General features: G+C 45.9%; 1 protein-coding gene across 7 annotated transcripts in view; it reads right to left on the reverse strand.

Moving 5' to 3' along the window:
- Window positions 1-23,941, reverse strand: part of LOC137377210 (AMP deaminase 3-like) — a 106,209-nt gene that overhangs the window by 11,490 nt on the left and 70,778 nt on the right. For all 7 annotated transcript variants that reach the window (XM_068046719.1, XM_068046717.1, XM_068046716.1 and 4 more), the window contains 2 exons: window positions 19,347-19,510; window positions 17,246-17,366 (listed from right to left, as the gene is read on the reverse strand). In XM_068046719.1, the coding sequence (XP_067902820.1) occupies window positions 17,246-17,366; window positions 19,347-19,510 (285 nt within the window). The remainder of the gene's footprint in view (window positions 1-17,245; window positions 17,367-19,346; window positions 19,511-23,941) is intronic.

Genomic DNA, 23,941 nt, shown 5'->3' on the forward strand with positions numbered 1-23,941 from the left:
TCTCAATCCCTGGAACCATTCTGGTAAATCTCCTCTGCACCCTCTCAAGGATCCTCACATCCTTCCTGAAATGTGGTGACCAGAACTGCACACAATACTCCAGTTAGTGTCTAACCAGAGCTTTATAAAGGTTCAGTATAACTTCCCTGCTTTTGGACTCAATGCCTCTATTTATGAAACCCAAGATCCCATTTGCTTTACTAACCACTCTCTCAATATGTCCTGCCACCTTCAAACATCGCTGCACATACAACCCCAGGTTCCTCTGTTCCTGCACACTCTTTAGAACTGTGTCATTAAGTCTATATTGCCTCACCCTATCCCTTCTGCCAAACTGCATCACCTCACACTTGTCTGTATTAAATTCCATCTGCCATCTGTCTGCCCATTTTGCTAGCCTATCTATGTCCTGTTGCAGGGGGTTCGTATCATCCTCACTGTTTGCCAGACCTCAAGTTTCATATCGTCAACAAATTTTGAGATTCTACTCTGTATTGTAAAATCCAAGTCATTTATATATGGCAAAAAAAAACAGTGGTCCTTGCACAGACCCTTGGGGAACACCACTGTCTACCATCCTCCAGTCTGAAAAATAACCGTTTACCACGACTTGCTGTTTTCTGTCCTTACGTCAATTTTCTAACCAAGCTGACACTGACCCACCTATTCCATGAGCCTCAATTTTGTTAACCAGCCTTTTATGTGGTACTTTATCAAACGTTTTCTTAAAATCCATGTGGACAACATCCACTGCATTCCCTTCATCAACCTTCTCTGTTACTTCATCAAATAATTCAATTAGATTAGTCCAGCATGAACTGCCTTTTACAAATCCATGCTGGCTCTCCTTAATTCAAACCTCTCCAAGTTACTGTTGATTGTTTTTCCTGATTATTATTTCTAAAACCTTACCCACCACTGATGTTAAACGAACCGACCTGTAGTTGCTCGGACTGTCCTTACACCCTTTCTTGAATAAGGGCGTCAAATTTACCACTCTCCAATCCTCTAGCATCTTCCCTCTATCCAGGGAAGATTGGAAGATTATGGGAAGCTCTTCCTCTATCTCCAACCTCACTTCCTTCAGCAATCTGGGATGCAAACTATCTGGTCCAGGCGACTTATCTGTCCTAAGCATAGCCAGCCTTTCCAGTACATCCTCTCTCTCAATTGTTATCATATCCATTGCCTCTACTCTCCTCACTTCTGCCGATACTTTGTCAGATTCATCTTCATTAGGAGCACCAATACAAAGTACTCATTAAGTATTTTTTTTTTTAATATTTAGAGATACAGCACTGAAACAGGCCCTTTGGCCCACCAAGTCTGTGCCGACCATCAACCACCCATTCATACTAATCCTACATCCCTACCACATCCCCACCTTTCCTATATTCCCCTCCCACCTACCTATACTAGGGGCAATTTATAATGGCCAATTTACCTATCAACCTGCAAGTCTTTGGCTGTGGGAGGAAACCAGAGCACCCGGAGGAAACCCACGCAGACACAGGGAGAACTTGCAAACTCCACACAGGCAGTACCCAGAATTGAACCCGGGTCGCTGGAGCTGTGAGGTTGCAGTGCTAACCACTGCGCCACTGTGCATTCTAGCCTTGCCCTGTGCCTCTAAGCATATATCACTCTCTTTGTCCCTAATAGGCCCCAGTCCACTGCTTACTACCCACGTTCTATTTATATACCGGTAGAAGATTTTTGGATTCTCTTTTATGTTAACTGCCATTCCATTCTCATATTCTCTCTTTGCCAGTCTTATTTTCCTCTTTACCTCCCCTCTCAACTTAGTGTATTTGACCTGGTTCTCACTGAAGAATTCACCTGATATGCATCATACACCCTCTTATTTTTTGTTTCATCGAAATCTCTATCTCCCTCATCATCCAAGACGCCCTGTTTTTTGTTCCTCTACCTTTTGCCCTATTGGAATGTTCCCAAAATGTACCTGAAGCATCTCTTCCTTAAAGATAATCCATTGTTCTGTTACAGTCTTTGGTTCCATTTTACCCTGGCTAGATCCTTTTTCATTGCGTTGAAATTAACCCTCTTCCAATCTAGATATTCTACCTTATATTGTTCCTTACTTTTATGCATTATGAGTCTAAACCTTATGATACGATGATCACTTTTACCCAAGTGCTCTCCCACAGACACTTTGTCCACTTGACCCACCTCATTCCCCAGCACCAGATCCAGCAATGTCTCCTTTCTAGTTGGACCGAGAACATACTGATCAAGGAAATTCTCCCGAACACATTTCAGAAATTCCTCCCCCTCCTTATCCTTTACTCTCACATTATCCCAATCGATATTTGGGTAATTAAAGTCACCCAATATCACCACTCTATAGTTCTTGCACATCTCTGTGATTGCCCTGCAGATTTGCTCCTCTATCTGTCTCTCATTATTTGGAGGCCTATGCAATACCCTTAGTATTGTGATAATTCTCCAGTCCCTGCACATAACTGGTACCATTCCAGTAAATCTCTTCTACACCCTCTCCAAGGCCTTGACATTTTCCTGACGTGCAGTGCCCAGAATTGGACACCACCCCAGCTAGATGCAAATATAAATTCAAGTTCTCATAAATTCTCAAGATGGTGATTCTGAAGAATGGATCATGTTTCTAATAACGTCAAAGGACAATGTCGAACAGTCAGAGGGCAAATGTCTCTCAAGCCTACAGCTGCTGTTTACAGCAGTTTAAAGTGCGCAGTCCCCAAACTCAAAGCCTGTTTGAGGTTTACAGATGAATATCGAGTTATCAAGTGATTTTTGAACTCTTGCCCATTTGGAACAGGATTGGGTGAGAACTGATCTTATTTTAGTTTGGATGCTTCACTGCATTCAGCCTGCAGTCTGTCAGATCCTCTCTCTACACTGGAGTTAAATGAAGGTCATGAGAGAGAAAGGGACAGTATATTCATGATGCTCGGCTAATGCTCAAAAGCTGATTATGGTTTCCCAATATTCTCCTGTCCTGAAGCCGCAACTCATATTGGGAACTGTTATCCGATTGGCTGCATGAGCCCACCTGATGTTGACACACAAATTTCCCAGCAGGGGTTTCCAGAGCTGTGGGAACCTGTTTGAACCCAAGGAAAATCAATGCGAGAGGTAGTGTTCCAACTGAGACCAGCAGGGGGGTGGAAGATAGCAACATAGAAAACTTTACAGCATAGAAGGAGACCATTCAACCCATTGTGTCAGTGCTGGCTGAGAAAGAGCATTCCAGCCTAATTCACCTTCCAGCTCTTGGTCCATAGTCCTGTAGGTTATGGCAGCTCAAGTGGGTATCCAAGTGTTTCTGCCTCTACCACCCTTTCAGGCAGTGAATTCCAGACCCCCACTACCCTCTTGGTGGAAAAGATATGGCCGGATGGATTGCATCCCAGGTTGTTAAAGGAAGCCAGGGAGGAAATAGTGGATATGCTGAGCCTCATCTTCAAATCCCCACTAGATACAGATGAGGTACCAGACGATTAGAGGTCTGCAAATGTTGTACCGTTGTTTCAAAAGGGTGTGTGAGGGATAGGCCAAATAATTATGGGCCGGTCAGTCTGACCTTGGTGGTGGGTAAATTGTTAGAATCACTTCGAAAGGCAGGGATTACACAATAAACGGGAGGGTACTGAGAGGGGTAGAAGAAGAGAGAGACCTTGGAGTGCATGTTTACAGGTCCCTGAAGGTGGCAGGACAGGTAGATAGAGTGGTGAAGAAGGCATATGGAATGCTTTCCTTTATTGGCTGAGGTATAGAATACAAAAGCAGGGATGTAATGCTGGAAGTGTATAAAATACTGGTTAGACCACAGCTGGAGTATTGCGTACAGTTCCGGTCACCACATTACAGGAAGGACAAAATTGCTCTGGAGAGAGTTCAGAGGAGATTTACAAAAATGTTGCCAGGGCTTGAAAGTTGCAGCTATGAGAAAGATTGGATAGGCTAGAGTTGTTTTCCTTAGAACAGAGGAGGCTGAGGGGTGACTTAATTGAGGGGTACAAAATTATGAGGGGCCTAGATAGAGTAGACAGGAAGGACCTGTTTCCCCTAGTGGAGAGATTAATTACCAGGGGGCACAGATTTAAGGTGATTGGTAGAAGGATTAGAGGGGACATGAGGAAAAACCTTTTCACCCAGAGGGTGGTGGGTGTCTGGAATTCACTGCCAGGAACAGTGATGGAGGCAGAAACCCTCAACTCATTTAAAAGGTACCTGGACATGCACCTGAAGTGCTGTAACCTGCAAGATTATGGACCAGGTGCTGGAAGGTGGGATTTGATTGGGCGGCTAGATTGTTCTGGCGGCATGGACACATTGGGCTGAATGGCCTCCTTGTGTGCTGTAATTTTTCTATAGTTCTAATATTCTTCAACTCCCCTTTAATCTTTCTACCAATTACTTTGCATTACATCACACTTCTCCAGATTAAATTCCATTTGCCACTTTTCTGTCCATCTAACCAGTCCATTGTTAACTTCCTGCAGCCTACAGCTATCTTCCTCACTATTAACCACACGGCCAATCTTTGTGTCATTGGCTAACTTCTTGATCATTCCCTCTACATTTACGTCCAAATCATTACTACATACCACAAAAAGCAGGGGACCCAGTACTGAGCCCTGCGGAACGCCACTGGAAACAGCCCTCCAGTCATAAAAACACCCATCAACGATTACCCTTTGTTTCCTGCCATTGAGCCAATTTTGTATCCACCTTGCTGCATTTTCCTGGATCCCATAGGCTTTTTTTTTAAACCAGGCTGCCATGTCGGACCTTGTCAACAGTCTTGCTAAAATCCATGTAGGCCACAGCAACAGCACAACCCATGCAATGCATGCAAATAATCACAGAATCATAGAGTTGTTACAGCACAGAGGAAGAGATTTGGTTCATCGTGTCTGCACTGGCTGTCCGAAACAGCAATTCACTTAGTGCCAATCCCCCGCTTTCTCCCCGTAATCCTGCACATCCTTCCTTTTCATATAACTGTCTTTGAATGCTTTAATTGAACCTGCCTCCACCACACTCTCAGGCAGAGCATTCCAGATCTTAACCACTCGCTGTGTAAAAACTTTTTCCTCATGTCACTTTTGCTTCTCTCACCAAATACTTTAAATCTGTGCCCTCTCGTTCTTGATCCTTTCACGAGTGGGAACAGTTTCTCTCCATCTACTCTGTCCAGACCCCTCATGATTTTGAATACCTCTATCAAATCACCTCTCAGCCTTCTCTTCTCCAAGGAAAACAGTCCCAACTTCTCCAATCTATCTTCATAACTGAAATTCCTCATCCCTGGAATCATTCTTGTGAATCTTTTCTGTACTCTCTCCAATGTTTTCACACCTTTCCTAGGGTGCTGCACCCAGAACTGGACGCAATACTCCAGCTGAGGCCGAACTAGTGTTTTATACAAGTTCAACATAACTTCCTTGCTCTTGTACTCTATGCCCCTATTAATAAAGCCCAGGATACTGTATGCTTCATTAACCGCTGTCTCAACCTGTCCTGCCACCTTCAATGACTTATACACATATACACCCAGGTCTCTCTGCTTCTGCACCCCCTTTAGAATTGTACCCTTTATTTTATATTGTCTCTCCATGTTCTTGCTAACAAAATGAATCACTTCACATTTTTCCGCATTGAACTTCATCTGCCACCTGTCTGCCCATTCCACCAACTTGACAGTTCACAATACTTCCACGTTTTGTATCATCCACAAATTTTGATATTGTGCCCTGTACACTGTTACGAAAGTGCTTCCATTGAAAAAAAAAATTTTCAGGACTTGTGTTAAAACTTGAAAGATTCCAAGGATGAATTTTTTTGACAAAGTTCACCAAAAGGACACGAGATATTGTTTGTAAACCATCTGTGCTTTGGGCTCAGTAAACAACAGAACCCTTGGTGACTTGGGGAAAAATAGTTACAGAGAAGCCACATATCAAGGTTTATGGAGGTCAGGAGGTCAACTCTCTGTTTGGGTTTGGACATTGCTTTCCGATTAGTTGGGGTGTGAACTGTTTGAAGTTAGTTGGTGTTTTCCTGCCAATGAAAAAAGAAACCACCCAGCTCACCTCCTTCTCTATCTCTTTGAAGAAATCCTGCAAAGATCCAGTGTGGGAGAATTCAAATCCCTGGTACTGCATAGCTCCTGAGAAGCTGAGAAAAATCCTGCAATTCAAGTGTGTGCTGGTGGAAAACCCTGATAACACATTTCTCCTAGAAAGCCAACAAGAATAATTCTCGACATCTCCAGAACGGACTGCTTCTGAAACGATCTCAGTGACTCATCTCCATATACCCGAACACCAGACCAGAAAAGGGACAACTGACTTCCTTCCATATCTTTTTTTGTCGAGTATTAGCAAGAATTTGGCCAAAGTAGTTTTTTTTGGGTCGTTTTTTGTAACAGACCTCTGCAAAGAGAATTTCTGTATTTTTCCAGTGTGTGTGAGAGTGTAATTGAAGGATTTAAAAAGGGAACTTTCATATTTCAATCTGTGTGTTAATGCTTTGCTTCATTACTGGTTAAGTCTTGTTTTTATAGTAAACTGATAATTTTACAGTTCCTGTCACTCAGCCAGTTCTGTATCCATGTTGCTAATACAATATTAAGGATTATTACCTGAGCCACTTGCCAATTGGCAGAGGGCACATAAGATTAGTGAAATGAATACGTGGCTCAAAGACTGGTGTGGGAGAAGTGGGTTTCGGTTTGTGGGGCACTGGCACCAGTACTGGGGAAGGTCTGCACCTGAACCATGCTGGGATCAATGTTTCAGCAAACCATATAACTAGGGAACTAGGGCTTTAAACTCAACAAGGAGTTGGGGGGGGGGGGGTGGTGGCGGTTGGTGAGGGATCACACTTGGGTATATGTAGCAAACCAAGGGGTAGCGTCAAGGCAGGAGAGCAGAATAGTAATATGGGAAATGAAGGTCAGAGAATGGCAGGAAGGGACAGAGAGAAAAAAGCCTAAGAACACACCAACAGTCGAGCCTAGATGTTACAAAGATAACAAAAAGACAAAATTAAAGGCACTAAAACTAAAGAATCATGCACAGAGCATTCATAATTCTTTTAGGCAAGTGAATCAAAGGTTATCGGGGATAGATGGGAGTGTGGAAGTCGAGACACAAACAGATCAGCCATGACCTTATTGAAAAGCGGAGTAGGCTAGAGGGGCTGAATGGCCTACTTCTGCTCCTAATTCGTATGTTTGTATCTCCTTTTTATTCCATGAGCTACATGTTTTCTCACAAGTCTGTTGTGTGACACTGTATCAAACGCCTTTTGAAAGTCCATGTACACCACATCAACAGCATTGCCCTCATCAACCCTCTCTGTTACCTCCTCAAAAAACTCCAGCAAGTTAGTTAAACATGATTTTCCCTTAAGAAATCCATGCTGGCTTTCTTAAATTAACCTGCATTTGTCCATGTGATGATTAATTTGGACAAAATTAATCTTTCTAGAAGTTTCCCCACCACCGAAGTTAAACTGACTGGCCTGTAATTGCTGGGCTTATCTTTACACCCTTTTTTGAACAAGGGTGTAACGTTTGCAATTCTCCAGTCCTCTGGCACCACCCCCGAGTATAAGGAAGACTGAAAAATTATGGCCAGTGCCTCTGCGATTTCCACCCTCACTTCCCTCAGTATCCTTGGATGCATCTCATCTGGTCCTGGTGCTTTATCCACTTTAAGTACAGACAGCCTATCTAATATTTCCTCTTTATCAATTTTAAACCCCTCTAGTGTCTGACTTACTGTCTCTTTCAACATTACCAAGGAAGAAGATGCAACCCAGGCAAAGACAGATGCAAAGTATTCATTTAATACCTCAGCCGTGCCCTCGGCATCCATGTATAAATCCCCTTTCTGGTCCCTAATTGGCCCCACTCCTCCTCTTACCACCTTTTTGCTATTTATATGCCTATCGAAAACTTTGGGATTTTCTTCAATGCTAGCTGCCAGTCTCTTTTCATGCTCTCTCTTTGCTTCTCTTATTTGTTTTTTCACTTCCCCTCTGGACCTTCTATTTCAGCCTGGTTCTCAATAGTATTTTCTACCTGGCATCTGTCATAACACACTTTTTCTTCTTTATCTTAATCTCTACCTCTTTTGTCATCCAGGGAACTCTGGATTTGTTTACCCTACTTTTCCCCTTCGAGGGAACATACCTTGACTGTGCCTAAACTATCTCTTCTTTGAAGGTAGCCCATTGTTCATCTACTGGTTTTCTGCCAACCTTTGACTGCAATTTATTTGCCCCATTATGGCCTCAGTATCCTTGGATGCCTCTCATCCAGTCCTGGTGCTTTATCCACTTTAAGTAGAGACAGCCTATTTAATATGTCTTCTGTATCAATTTTAAACCCTTCTAGTGTCTGAATTACCTCCTCTTTCACCATTACCAAGGAAGAAGATGCAACACAGGCAAAGACAGACGCAAAGTATTCATTTAATACCTCAGCTATGCCCTCTGCCTCCATGTGTAAATCCCCTTTCTGGTTTTTAATCGGCCCCACACCTCCTTTTACCACCCTTTTACTATTTATATGCCTATAGAAAACTGTGGGATTTCCTTTAATGCTAGCTGCCAGTCTCTTTTCATGCTCTCTCTTAGCTTCTCCTATTTGCTTTTTCACTTCCCCTCTGAACCTTCTATATTAGGAGGGCGAAAAGGGGCCATGAGATTTCCCTGGCTGATAAGATAAAGGAGAATCCTAAAAGATTCTATAAGTATATTAAGACCAAAAGGGTAGCTAGGGAGAGAGTAGGTCCTCTTAATGAACAGTGTGGCAATCTATGTGTGGAGACACGGGAAATGGGCGAGGTCTTAAATGAATACTTCTCGTCTGTATTTACCGTGGAGAAGGTCATGGAAGCGAGTGAGTTCAAGGGAGGGAACAGCGATATCCTGGAGCATATAAACATTACAAAGGAGGAGGTGTTGGAGGTTTTGAAGCCCATTAAGGTGGATAAATCCCCAGGGCCTGACCAGGTCTATCCTAGGATGCTATGGGAAGCAAGGGAAGAGATTGCTGGGGCCCTGGCAGAGACTTTTGCATCATCGTTAGCCACGGGTGAGGTACCAGGAGACTGGAGGATAGCTAATGTTGTGCCTTTATTTAAGAAGGGCAGCAGGGATAAGCCAGGGAACTACAGGCCAGTGAGCCTTACATCAGTGGTGGAAAAGTTTATTGGAAGAGATTTTGAGAGACAGGATTGAAATGCATTTGGAAAGACATGGTCTGATTAGGGATAGTCAGCATGGCTTTGTGCCTGGGAAATCATGTCTCACGAATTTGATTGAGTTTTTCGAGGAGGTGACCAAGAGGATTGACGAGGGCAGGGCGATGGACATTGTCTACATGGACTTTAGCAAGGCCTTTGACAAGGTCCCGCATGATAGGGTGGTCCAGAAGGTTCGAACACATGGGATCCAGGGTGAGCTAGCCAATTGGATATAAAATTGGCTTGGTGATAGGAGGCAGAGGGTGGTAGTGGAGGGTTGTTTTTCAGATTGGAGGCCGGTGACCAGTGGTGTGCCGCAGGGATCGGTGCTGGGCCCTCTGTTGTTTGTCATATATATTAATGACTTGGATGTGAATGTAAGGGGCATAATTAGTAAGTTTGCAGATGACACCAAAATTGGTGGTCTAGTGGACAGTGAAGAAGGTTGTCTAAGGTTACAACAGGATATAGATCAACTGGGAAAGTGGGCAAGGGATTGGCAATTGGAATTTAACACAGACAAGTGTGAAGTGATGCATTTTGCGAAATTAAACCAGGGCAGGACATATACAGTGAATGGCAGGGCCCTGGGGAGTGTTGTTGAGCAGAGAGACCTTGGGGTGCAAGTACATAGTTCCCTGAAAGTGGCAACACAGGTAGACAGGGTGGTGAAGAAGGCGTCTGGCATACTTGCCTTCATTGGCCAAGGCATTGAGTACAAGAGTTGGGACGTCATGTTACAGTTGTTCATAACGTTGGTTAGGCCGCATTTGGAGTACTGTGTACAGTTCTGGTCGCTGCACTACAGGAAAGATGTGATTAAGCTAGAGAGGGCGCAGAAAAGATTCACCAGGATGTTGCCTGGTTTGGAGGGCTTGAGTTATAAAGAGAGATTGGATAGGCTGGGTCTGTTTTCCCTGGAGTGAAGGAGGCTGAGAGGGGACGTGATAGAGGTATATAAAATTATGAGAGGCATGGATAGGGTAGATAGCCAGAGTCTGTTTCCCATGGTAGGGGTGACTAAAATTAGAGGGTATAGATTTAAAGTGAGAGGGAGGAGGTTTAAAAGGGATCAAAGGGGTAAATTTTGCACACAAAGAATAGTGGGTATCTGTAATGAGCTGCCAGAGGAGGTGGTGGAGGCAGGAACAGTATCAACATTTAAGAGGCATCTGGACAGGTACTTGAATGAGCAAGGCATAGAGGGATATGGAATTAATGCAGGCAGGTGGGATTAGTATAGATCGGCATTATGGTCGGCATGGTCATGGTGGGCCGAAGGGCCTGTTTCTATGCTATACGACTCTATGACTCTATATTCAGCCTGATTCTCAATAGTATTTTCTACCTGGCATCTGTCATAAACACACTTTTTCTTCTTTATCTTAATCTCTACCTCTTTTGTCAGCCAGGGAGCTCTGGATTTGTTTACTCGACCTTTCCCCTTCTAGGGAACATAGTTCGGGAATAGTCGAGCTATCTCTTCTTTAAAGGTTGCCCATTATTCAGCTACCGTTTTTCCTGCCAACCTTTGACTTCAGTTTCTTTGCCCCAGCTCCATTCTTACCCCATTGAAGCTGGCTTTCCAATTATTCTTACTCTGGATTGTTTTTGTTCTTTTCCAGAGTCAGCTTAAAACTTATGATACAATGATCACTGTCCCCTAAATGATCTCCTACTGATAGTTGATGCACATACTGCTAGACTGGGTCTGTGGCATGTGGGGAGGGAACCAACAAGAGGGAAAAACATACTTGACCTCATCCTCACCAATCTGCCTGCCACGGATGCATCTGTCCATAACTGTATTAGTAGGAGTGACCACCGCACAGTCCTTGTGGAGACGAAGTCCCGCCTTCACATTGAGGATACCATCCACCGTGTTGTGTGGCACTATCACCATGCTAAATGGGATAGATTTCGAACAGATCTAGCAATGCAAAGCTGGGCATCCATGAGGCGCTGTGGGCCATCAGCAGCAGCAGAATTGTTCTCAACCACAATCTGTAACCTCATGGCCCAGCATATCCCCCACTCTACCATTACCATCAAGCCAGGAGACCAACCCTGGTTCAAGAATGCAGGAGGGCATGCCAGGAGCAGCACCAGGCATACCTTAAAATGAGGTGTCAACCTGGCAAAGTTACAACCCAGGACTACTTGCATGCCAAACTGCATTAGCAGCATGCGATAGACAGAGCTAAGCGATCCCATAACCAAAGGATCAGATCTAAGCTCTGCAGTTCTGCCACAGGTCGGCGCAACATCGAGGGCCAAAGGGCCTGTACTGCGCTGTAATGTTCTAATTCTAATTCTAATTCTAATTCTAATACAGCCATGAATGGTGGTAGACAATTAAACAACTAACTGGAGGAGGTGGCTCCACAAATATCCCATTCCTCAGTGATGGGGCAGACCAGCACATCAGTGCGAAAGATAAGGCTGAAGCACTTTCAGCAATCTTCAGCCAGAAGTGCCGAGTTGATGATCCATCTCGGCCCCCTCCTGAAGTCCCCAGCATCACTGATGCCAGTCTTCAGCCAATTCAATTCACTCCGCGTGATATCAAGAAACGACTGAAGGCACTGGATACTGCAAAGGCTATGGGCCCCGACAACATTCTGGCAATAGTACTGAGGACCTGTGCTTCAGAACTTGCCGCACCCATTGCCAAGCTATTCCAGTACAGCTACAACACTGGCATCTACCCGGCAATGTGGAAAATTACCCAGGTATGTCCTGTACACAAAAAGCAGGACAAATCCAACCCGGCCAATTACCGCCCCATCAGCCTACTCTCTATCATCAGTAAAGTGATGGAAGGTGTCATCAACAGTGCCATCAAGTGGCACTTGCTTAGCAATAACCTGCTCAGTAACGCTCAGTATGGGTTCCGCCAGGGCCACTCAGCTCCTGACCTCATTACAGCCTTAGTTCAAACATGGACAAAAGAGCTGAACTCAAGAGGTGAGGTGAGAGTGACTACCTTTGACATCAAGGCAGCATTTGACCTAGTATGGCATCAAGGTGCCCTAGCAAAACTGAGGTCAATGGGAATCAGGGGGAAAACCCTTCACTCGTTGGAGTTGTACCTAGCGCAAAGGAAGATGGTTGTGGTTGTTGGAGGTCAATCATCTGAGCTCCAGGACATCACTGCAGGAGTTTCTCAGGGTAGTGACCGAGGCCCAACCATCTTCAGCTGCTTCATCAATGACCTTCCTTCAATCATAAGGTCAGAAGTGGGGATGTTCACTGATGATTGCACAATGTTCAGCACCATTCGTGACTCCTCAGATACTGAAGCAGTCCATGTAGAAATGCAGGAAGACCCGTACAACATCCAGGCTTGGGCTGATAGATGTCAAGTAACATTCACGCCACACAAGTGCCAGGCAATGACCATCTCCAACAAGAGAGAATCTCCCCTTGACATTCAATGGCATTACCATCGCTGAATCCCCCACTATCAACATACTGGGGGTTACCATTGACCAGAAACTGAACTGGAGTAGACATATAAATACCGTGGCTACTGGAGCAGGTCAAAGGCTAGGAATCCTGTGGTGAGTAACTCACCTGACTCCCCAAAGCCTGTCCACCATCTACAAGGCACAAGTCAGGAGTGTGATGGAATACTCTTCACTTGCCTGGATGGGTGCAGCTCCAACAACACTCGAGTAGCTCGACACCATCCAGGACAAAGCAGCCCACTTGATTGGCACCCCATCCACAAACATTCACTCCCTCCACCACCAATGCACAGTGGCAGCAGTGTGTACCATCTACAAGATGCACTGCAGCAACGCACCAAGGCTCCTTAAACATCACCTAGAAGGACAAGGGCAGAAAATGGTTGGGAACACCACCACCTGCAAGTTCCCCTCCAAGTCACACACCCTCCTGACTTGGAACTATATCGCCGTTCCTTCACTGTCGCTGGGTCAAAATCCTGGAACTCCCTTCCTAACAGCACTGTGGGTGTACCTACCCCACATAGACTGCAGCGATTCAAGAAGGTGACTCCGTTCCCATTGGGCTAGGAACATACTGCTGTAGAAAATTTTCCTGAATGTACTCTAGGAACTCTTGCCCCTCACTGCCTTTACACTACTGCTACCTCAGGTTACGTTTGGATAATAAAAGTCCCCCATTACAACTACTCTAATTTCTGCACCTCTGCAATTACCTCGCAAATTTGTTCCTCCACATCCTTCCCACTAGCTGGTGGCCTGTAGAGAATACTGAGCAATGTAACCGCACCTTTTCTGTTCCTTAGCTTGAGCCAGATTGATTCTCTCTTCGACCCCTCTGGGACATCCTTTTTCTTCAGCACTACAATGTGCTCCTTAATCAATATCACCACCCCGCCCCCTTTTTCCCTTTCCTGAACACCTTGTATCTACGGATATTCAATACCCAGCCTTGCCCTTCTTTGAGCCAGGTCTCTGTTGTAGCCACATCATCATAATTCCACATGTCAATCTGCGCCTGTAACTCACCAATCTTATTGACACTCCATGCATTCACATACCCGTAGATTTAGACTTTATTATTTTCTCCCTTACTCTGCCTCCACCTAATAACTTACTATTCTCCACTCTAGTGCTATCCATCTCTCCCAATATTCTGTGTGCCTTGGTATTCTTCTCTAATATTTTCTCCTGGTTCCCACACCCCTGCCAAGTTAGTTTAAACCCTCCCAATCGCACTAGCAAATCACCCCGCAAGGAAATTGGTCCCAGCTCTGTTCTGGTGCAACCCGTCCGGTCTGTACTGGTCCCACCTTCTCCAGAACTGGTCCCAGTGTTCCAGGAATCTAAAGCCCTCCCTCCTGCTCCATTTTTCCAGCCACGCATTCATCTGCTCTATCCTCCTATTTCTATACTCACTTGCACGTGGTACTGGGAGTAATCTGGAGATTACTACTCTTGAGGTCCTGCTTGCTAATTTCTTACCTAGCTCAGTAAACCCTTCCTGCTTTACCACATCCCTCTTCCTACCTATGTCATTGGTACCAATGTGGACCATGACTGCTGGCTGTTCACCCTCAAGAACACAAGAAATAAGAGAAGTAGACTATATGGCCCATCGAGCCTGCTCTGCCATTCAATATGATCATGGCTGGTATTGAACCAAAACTGCACACAGTATTCCAGGTGCGGTCTCACCAAAGCCCCGTACAATTTTAGTTAGACTTCTTTATTCCTGTACTCCAATCTGCTTGCAATAAAGGCCAACATGCCATTTGCCTTCCTAATAGCCTGCTGTACCTGCATATTAACTTTGTGTGTTCCTTGTACAAGTCCCCCAAGTTTCTCTGAACATCAACACTTACCAGTTTCACACCTTTTAAAAAATATTTTGCTTTTCTATTTTTACGACCAAAGGAACAACTTCACACTTCCCTACATTATACTCCATTTGCCATCTTGTTGCCCACTCCCCTAACCTGTCTATAGCTCTTTGCAGCTGCTCTAGATCCTCCCTGCAGCTTATCTTTCCACCAAGCCTTGTATCATCAGCAAACTTAGATAAATTACTCTCTGTCTCTTCGTCCAAGTCATTAATATAGAGTGTAAATAGCTGAGGCCCCCAGCACTGATCCTTGCGGCACCCCACTATTCACTGCCTGTCAACTTGAAAATGCCCCATTTATGCCCACTCTCTGCTTCCTGTCTGTTAACCAATCCTCTATCCACGCTAATATATTATCCCCAAAACCATGAGCCCTTATTTTGCCTATTATCGAATGCCTTTTGAAAATCCAGGTATACTACATCTACTGGTGCCCCTTTATCTACCCGACTAGTTACATCCTCAAAAAAACTCGAATAAATTTGTCAAACAGGATCTCCCTTTAGTAAAACCATGCTGACTGGTTCTGATCATACTATGCTTTTCCAAGTGCAGTGTTAAGACTTCTTTAATAATAGTTTCCAGCATTTTCCCAATGACTGACGTTAGGCTAACTGGCCTATAGTTCCCTGTTTTCTCTCTACCCTCCCTGCTCAGGATGCTCTGCAGCCGTTCAGTGACATCCTTGACCCTGGCACCAGGAAGACAACACACCATCCCGGATTCATGTCTACAGCCACAGAAACACCTGTCTGTTTCCCTATCGAATCTCCTATCACTATGGCCCTTCCAGTCTTCCCTGTACCCCACTGTGCAGCTGAGCCACCCATGGTGCCATGGACTTGGCTCTGGCTGCACTCCCCAGGTGAACCATCACTTTCTTCAGTATTCAGAATTGAATACCAGTTGGAGAGTGAGATGCCCTCAGGGGTCTCCTGCACTACCTGCCTATTTCTTTTTGACTGTCTGGTGGTCACCCATTCCCTCTCTCCCTGCATACTCTTAAGCTGTGGGGTGACCACATCTATGAACATGCTATCCACGAAGCTCCCAATCTCACAGATGCTCCTGCTCAAGTTCGCAAACCTGGGAGCTCCTTGGAACAGAGAAGGCTGAGGGGAGATCTGATTGAAATGGACAAAATTTTGAGGGGCCTGGATAGAGTGGAGGTGATGGGTCTATTCACCTTAGCAGAGAGGTCAGTGATGAAGGGGCATAGATTTAAAGTGATTGGTAGAAAAATTAGAGGGGAGATGAGGAAAAACTTTATCGCCCAGAGGGCAGGAGGGGGGGTGGGGTCTGGAACTCACAGCCTAAAAGGGTAGTTGAGGCAGAGACCCTCAACTCATTCAAAAGGAGGCTGGATATGCACCTCAAGTGCCGTAATCTGCAGGGCTACGGGCCAAATGCTGGAAGGTGGGATTAGAATAGGTGGATCGTTTTTTGGCCGGCACAGACATGATGGGCCAAGTGGCCTTTTTCTGTGCCGTAAACTTTCTACGATTCAAGCTGCTGCAACTGATGACACTCCTGCAAATACGGTTATCCAGGACATGAAAATAAATTGCTGACAGAATCACCAAGTGTAAATAATCAGAGTTCAAATTTGGGGAACAGTTTTTCTTATTCTTTCATGGAATGGGGGTGTCGTTGGCAAGACCAGTATTTGTTACCCATCCCTAATTGCCCTTGAACTGAGTGTCTTGCTCGGCCATTTCAGAGGGTAGTTAAGAGTCAACCACATTGCTGTGGGTCTGGAGTTGCATGTGGACCAGACCAGGTAAGGACAGCAGATTTAAAAAAGGGCTGTTTGAAAACAAGAACTTTCATATTTATGGCACCATTCATGACCTCAGAACATCGCAAAGCACTTTACAGCCAATGAAATTTTAGTTTAGTGATACAGCACTGAAACAGGCCCTTCGGCCCATCGAGTCTGTGCCAACCAACAACCACCCATTTATACTAATCCTACATTAATCCCATATTCCCTACCACATCCCCACCATTCTCCTACCACCACTAGGGGCAATTTACCTATCAACCTGCAAGTCTTTGGCTGTGGGAGGAAACCAGAGCACGCGGCGGAAACCCACGCGGTCACAGGGAGAACTTGCAAACTCCGCACAGGCAGTATCCAGAATTGAACCCGGGTTGCTGGAGCTGTGAGGCTGCGGTGCTAACCACTGCGCTTGCCCTACTTTATGGAATGCAGTCAGACAGCAAGCTCCCACTGAAAGCAATGAGATAAACAACCAGATCATTTGTTTTAGTGATGTTAGTTAATTACATTGTCCAGGACACTGGGAGAACTCTCCTGTTCTTCTTCTGACAGTGTCCTGGGATCTTTTACATCCACCTGAGAGAGAAGACAGAGCCTTGATTTAACATCTCATCCGAAAGACACTCCTCCAACAGTGCAGCACTGTGAGTGTCAGCCTGGATTACGTGCTCAAGTCACCAGAGTCGGACATGAACCCACCATCTTGTGACCCAAAGGGGACAGTGCTATCTACTGAGCCCCAGGCAACACTTATTAGTTTGAAGTGAGATGCTGTGATGGTAATGAGCGGGGACTGATTTTCACAGCACCCTCCAGACTCTGCTGTGGTTGTGTGTGAGCGTACCTTCTTAAGATTCAGTCCGTGCGAAATATTATCCGCTGTTAGAAAGGCTGAAACCAAGTGAGTGATTGAACCAGCCTCCCCACAGTGAGGTCGGAACTGGAACGTGCTCAAACCTCGTTCCCTGAAAAACAAACCGTACAGTGTATCAGTCACAAGCTAGTTTATCAGGAGATAAAAATCATCCGGGATCAAGCTGGGCTCCCTGTAAGGATTTCCTGTCGGATGGTTCCCCGAGCAGACCGTCAAAGTCATTTGGCGGAATGCCTCATCACCAGAACTTTCAAACAAGCACCAAGACGTAGCTTGGCTGGTGGTGAGAAGGGCCCTCCCCGTCAGATCCTTCATGCACACCCGAAGTCTCGCCCCCTCCGCACAGTGCCCCCGCGTTGGCTGTGGTGGGGAAGAGACGGTCGCCCACCTCCTCCTGGAATGTGCCTTTGCAAAGCAGGTGTGGAAAGAGATGCAGTGGTTTTTGTCAAGGTTCATCCCAAGCAGCTCTGTAACACAGGAGTCTGTGCTCTACGGGCTGTTCCCAGGGACGCACACCGAGACAAACATCAACTGCTGCTGGAGGACTATCAATTCGGTGAAAGACGCCCTTTGGTCTGCCCGAAACTTGCTGGTCTTCCAGCGCAAAGAGTTGTCCACCACCGAATGTTGCAGACTGGCACATTCCAAGGTCCAGGACTACGTGCTGAGGGACGCACTAAAGCTTGGGGCAGCCGCAGCAAAGGCTCAATGGGGAAAGACCACAGTGTAAGGTTCCCCCACCAAGCTGGACTGAGGGGCTGGAACCATGGGAAGCCCCTCGAACTGTATCGTTAATATTCTCAATTGCTGTAAATGTAAAACTGTAATTGACATGACAATTGTGAAACGGAAGGGTTGGGAAGAAACTCATGACATTATTGAAAGAAACTGATCTCTTTTGCAATGTTTGTATTTTTTGGTGCTGTTTGGAAACTGTTTGGCAATGTAATTTTTACAGATTTTTATGAATAAAGTATATTTTGGAAATAAAAAAAAACCCAGCACCACGGCCTGAATCCTCTTCCTCCCAGAGTTAAAAGCTGACCTCAGTGGATGAGCTCAGAGGGACAGAGCAATGCCAGGGCGATCATTTTGTTTCTCCTCAGCTAAACTAGATGATCACTAGTTAAAATGCTTTCAGAATCAACGAGCTGGAATCTTTGAACTAAGATCCTTGTAGAGTTGAGGAAGATAGATCTGGGTCAGAGGAAGGTCAGACTGTGCAACCATTAATGAGAAACACAGAAGGAGGCCATTTGGTGCATCCAGCATGTGCTATCTTTTTGAAAGATTTATCCAATTAGTCCCACTCCCTTGCTCTTTCCCTATAGCCATGTAAAATTTTCTCCTTCAAGAATTTATCCAATTCGCTTCTGAAAGTTACTATAGAATTTGCTTCCATCACCCTTTCAGGCAGCGCATTCCAGATCAGAACTGTTTTTTGATTCAGTCTTGGAATGTGTGTGTCGCTGGCAAGGCCAGCATTGATTGCCCATCCCACAGTGCTCAAGGAGGGAGGTCCAGGATTTTGACCCAGTGAGGTGTAAAAAACATTTTCCTCCTCTCCCCTTCTGCTTCTTTGGCAAATTTCCTAAAGTTTGGTGTCCAGAATTAGCCACAATACTCCAGCTCAGGTCTAATCAGTGTTTTATAAATGTTGAGCACAAATTCCTTGCTGTTGTACTCTATGCCATCCTCACTTGGAACTATATCGCCGTTCCTTCACTGTCACTGGGTCAAAATCCTGGAACTCCCTTCCTAACAGCACTGTGGGTGTACCTACCCCACATGGACTGCAGCGGTTCAAGAAGGCAGCTCACCACCACCTTCTCAAGGTCAATTAGGGATGGGCAATAAATGCTGGCCTACGAATGAATTTTAAAAAGTCTCTATCTAGAAAGTCAAAGATTCTGTATGTTTTTTTAACAGCCTCTCAACTTGTTCTGCCACTTTATCAAATGCTTTTTGAAAGTCCATTCACACAACATCAACCTCACTACAGTGGGTGAGGTAGTTACAGAATCATCTGACTCTGTCTCAGGCCAGAATACGGAGCAGGGGGAATACTTACTTTCTCAGGTTGTTGAGCACCATGATGTTCGCGTACATGTAGTAGAGGTAGTAACTGTACGGCGGGTTCTGTTCCCTCGTCCACTGCCCAGGGGTTGGGCTCTTTAGTGAGAACATGTGAGCACTGTGCTTGGACTCATCGTCCACACTGTCAAAGCCTGTCACCTGTAACAGAACACAGCCCAGTCAGAAGGCATGGACTCCCAGTCTTAAATATGATGCACAACATGACACACAGCCCAGTGAGGTATCTGTGATCAAATCCCACCATGACAATGAGAATTTGAATTCAGTTCAAAAAAATCTGGAAATAAAAAGTTAGTCAGTTAAAGTTACCATGGAACTGTTGGATGGTTGTAAAAACCCAACCGGTTCTTTAGAGAAGGAAATCAGCTGTCCTTACCGGACTCCAATCTCACACCAATGTGGTTGACTCTTAGCAAGACACACAGTTGCATCAAAGCACCTATTTTCGCAGGCAACTAAGGATGGGCAATAATTAGAATTAGTTCTTTACCACATTTACCCAGCGATTGCTCTGACTCTTGTTTACTGCTCCTGCTCGATGTTACAATGGGAGCCCAGCCTCGGTCACGATACCTCTATCTCACTCCATCTCCCTCACTTTTTCTTTAAAAGCTGCTGCTTGATCTTCGTTGGGTTCTGTCTCTCAAACGTTCTTCTCTGTGTGCTGACACCCTTCTGCCTCCTTGTAAAGTGACTGGTGATTTGCCTTGAGATAAGGGAACTTTAAAAAAATTTATTCATGGGATGGGGGCATCACTGGCAAGGGCAGCATTTATTGCCCATCCCTAATACGGCCGAGTGCCTTGCAAGGCCATTTCAGAGGGCATTTAAGAGTCAACCACATTGCTGTGGGTTTGGAGTCACACGTAGGCCAGACCAGGTAAGGACAGCAGATTTCCTTCCCCAATGGACTTTATGAACCAGATGCGTTTTTATGACAATACAGTATTACTGATACAGGTTTATTTATTCCAGATTTATTTAATTCATTGAATTTAAGTTCCCCAGCTGCCACTGGATTACTAGTCCAGTAATATAGGGTAGGCAGTGGCTTAGTGGTATTATCACTGGACTAGTAATCCAGAGACCCAGGGTATTTCTCTGGGGACATGGGTTCGAATCCCACCACAGTGAAAGGTGGAATTTGAATTCAATTAATCTGGAATTAAAAGCTAGTCTAATGATGGCCATGAAACCATTGTCGATTGTTGTAAAAACCCATCTGGTTCACTAATGTCCTTTAGGGAAGGAAATCTGCTGTCCTTACCTGGTCTGGCCTACATGTGACTCCAGACCCACAGCAATGTAGTTAACTCTTACATGCCCTCTGAAATGGCCTAGCAAGCCACTCAGTTGTACCTAACTGCGACAAAGTCAATAAAAAGGAATGAAACCGGACGGACCACCCGGCATCGACCTGGGCACCAGAAACGACAACGGCAAACCCAGCCCTGTCGACCCTGCAAAGTCCTCCTTACTAACATCTGGGGGCTTGTGCCAAAGTTGGGAGAGCTGTCCCACAGACTAGTCAAGCAACAGCCTGACATAGTCATACTCACGGAATCATACCTTACAGACAATGTCCCAGACACTGCCATCACCATCCCCGGGTATGTCCTGTCCCACCGGCAGGACAGACCCACTAGAGGTGGTGGCACAGTGGTATACAGTCGGGAGGAAGTTGCCCTGGGAGTCCTCAACATCGACTCCGGACCCCATGAAGTCTCATGGCATCAGATCAAACATGGGCAAGGTAGCCTCCTACAGATTACCACTTACCGCCCTCCCTCAGCTGATGACTCAGTATTCCTCCATGTTGAACACCACTTGGAGGAAGCACTGAGGGTGGCAAGGGTGCAAAATGTACTCTGGGTGGGGGACTTCAATGTCCATCACCAAGAGTGGCTCGGTAGCATCACTACTGACCGAGCTGGCCGAGCCCTAAAGGACATAGCTGCTAGACTGGGTATTCGGCAGGTGGTGAGGGAACCAACACGAGAGAAAAACATACTTGACCTCGTCCTCACCAATCTGCCTGCCGCAGATGCTTCAGTCCATGACAGTATTGGTCGGAGTGACCACCACACAGTCCTTGTGGAGATGAAGTCCCGCCTTCACATTGAGCATACCGTCCGTCGTGTTGTGTGGCACTATCACCGTGCTAAATGGGATAGATTTCGAACAGATCTAGCAATGCAAAACTGGGCATCCATGAGGCGCTGTGGGCCATCAGCAGCAGCAGAATTGTACTCAACCACAATCTTTGACCTCATGGCCCGGCATATCCCCCACTTTACCAATACCATCAAGCCAGGAGACCAACCCTGGTTCAATGAAGAGTGCAGGAGGGCATGCCAGGAGCAGCACCAGGCATACCTCAAAATGAGGTGTCAACTTAGTGAAGCTACAACACAGGACTATCTGCGTGCCAAACTGCGTAAGCAGCATGCGATAGACAGAGCTAAGCGATCCCATAACCAACGGATCAGATCTAAGCTCTGCAATCCTGCCACATCCAGCCGTGAATGGTGGTGGACAATTAAACAACTAACTGGAGGAGGTGGCTCCACAAATATTCCCATCCTCAATGATGGGGGAACCCAGCACAACAGTGCGAAAGATAAGGCTGAAGCATTTGCAACAATCTTCAGCCAGAAGTGCCGAGTTGATGATCCATCTCGGCCTCCTCCTGAAGTCCCCAGCATCAGAGATGCCAGTCTTCAGCCAATTAGATTCACTCCGCGTGATATCAAGAAATGACTGAAGACACTGGAGACTGCAAAGGCTATGGGCCCCGACAATATTTCGGCAATAGTACTGAAGACCTGTGCTCCAGAACTTGCCGTGCCCCTAGCCAAGCTGTTCCAGTACAACTACAACACTGGCATCTACCCTGCGATGTGGAAAATTTTTTTTTTTTTTTATTTCCAAAATATACTTTATTCATAAAAATCTGTAAAAATTACATTGCCAAACAGTTTCCAAACAGCACCAAAAAATACAAACATTGCAAGGGAGATCAGTTTCCTTCAATACTGTCATGAGTTTCTTCCCAACCCTTCCGTTTCTCAATTGTCATGTCAATTACAGTTTTACATTTACAGCAATTCAGAATATTAACGATACAGTTCGAGGGGTTTCCCATGGTTCCAGCCCCTCAGTCCAGCTTGGTGGGGGAACCTTACACTGTGGTCTTTCCCCATTGAGCCTTTGCTGCGGCTGCCCCAAGCTTTAGTGCGTCCCTCAGCACGTAGTCCTGGACCTTGGAATGTGCCAGTCTGCAACATTCGGTGGTGGACAACTCTTTGCGCTGGAAGACCAGCAAGTTTCGGGCAGACCAAAGGGCGTCTTTCACCGAATTGATAGTCCTCCAGCAGCAGTTGATGTTTGTCTCGGTGTGCGTCCCTGGGAACAGCCCGTAGAGCACAGACTCCTGTGTTACAGAGCTGCTTGGGATGAACCTTGACAAAAACCACTGCATCTCTTTCCACACCTGCTTTGCAAAGGCACATTCCAGGAGGAGGTGGGCGACCGTCTCTTCCCCACCACAGCCAACGCGGGGGCACTGTGCGGAGGGGGCGAGACTTCGGGTGTGCATGAAGGATCTGACGGGGAGGGCCCTTCTCACCACCAGCCAAGCTACGTCTTGGTGCTTGTTTGAAAGTTCTGGTGATGAGGCATTCCGCCAAATGACTTTGACGGTCTGCTCGGGGAACCATCCGACAGGATCCACCGTTTCCTTTTCCCGTAGGGCCTTGAGGACATTCCGTGCAGACCAAATTGCCCAGGTATGTCCTGTACACAAAAAGCAGGACAAGTCCAACCCGGCCAATTACCGCCCCATCAGCCTACTCTCAATCATCAGTAAAGTGATGGAAGGTGTCATCAACAGTGCCATCAAGCAGCACTTGCTTAGCAATAACCTGCTCAGTGAGCTCAGTTTGGGTTCCGCCAGGGCCACTCAGCTCCTGACCTCATTACAGCCTTGGTTCAAACATGGACAAAAGAGCTGAACTCAAGAGGTGAGGTGAGAGTGACTGTCCTTGACATCAAGGCAGCATTTGACCTAGTATGGCATCAAGGAGCCCTAGCAAAACTGAGGTTAATGGGAATCAGGGGGAAAACCCTCCGCTGGTTGGAGTCATACCTGGCGCAAAGGAAGATGGTTGTGGTTGTTGGAGGTCAATCATCTCAGCTCCAGGACATCACTGCACATGTTCCTCAGGGGTAGTGGCCGAGGCCCAACCATCTTTAGCTCCTTCATCAATAACCTTCCTTCAATCATAAGGTCAGAAGTGGGGATGTTCGCTGATGATTGCACAATGTTCAGCACCATTCACAACTCCTCAGATACTGAAGCAGTCCGTGTAGAAATGCAGCAAGACCTGGACAATATCCAGGCTTGGGCTGATAGGTGTCAAGTAACATTCGCGCCACACAAGTGCCAGGCAATGACCATCTCCCCTTGACACTCAACGGCATTACCATCGCTGAATCCCCCACTATCAACATCCTGGGGGCTACCATTGACCAGAAACTGAACTGGAGTAGCCACATAAATACCATGGC

This window comes from Heterodontus francisci, chromosome 14 (genome assembly GCF_036365525.1).
Source record: "Heterodontus francisci isolate sHetFra1 chromosome 14, sHetFra1.hap1, whole genome shotgun sequence".
In the NCBI taxonomy this organism is placed as follows: domain Eukaryota; kingdom Metazoa; phylum Chordata; class Chondrichthyes; order Heterodontiformes; family Heterodontidae; genus Heterodontus; species Heterodontus francisci.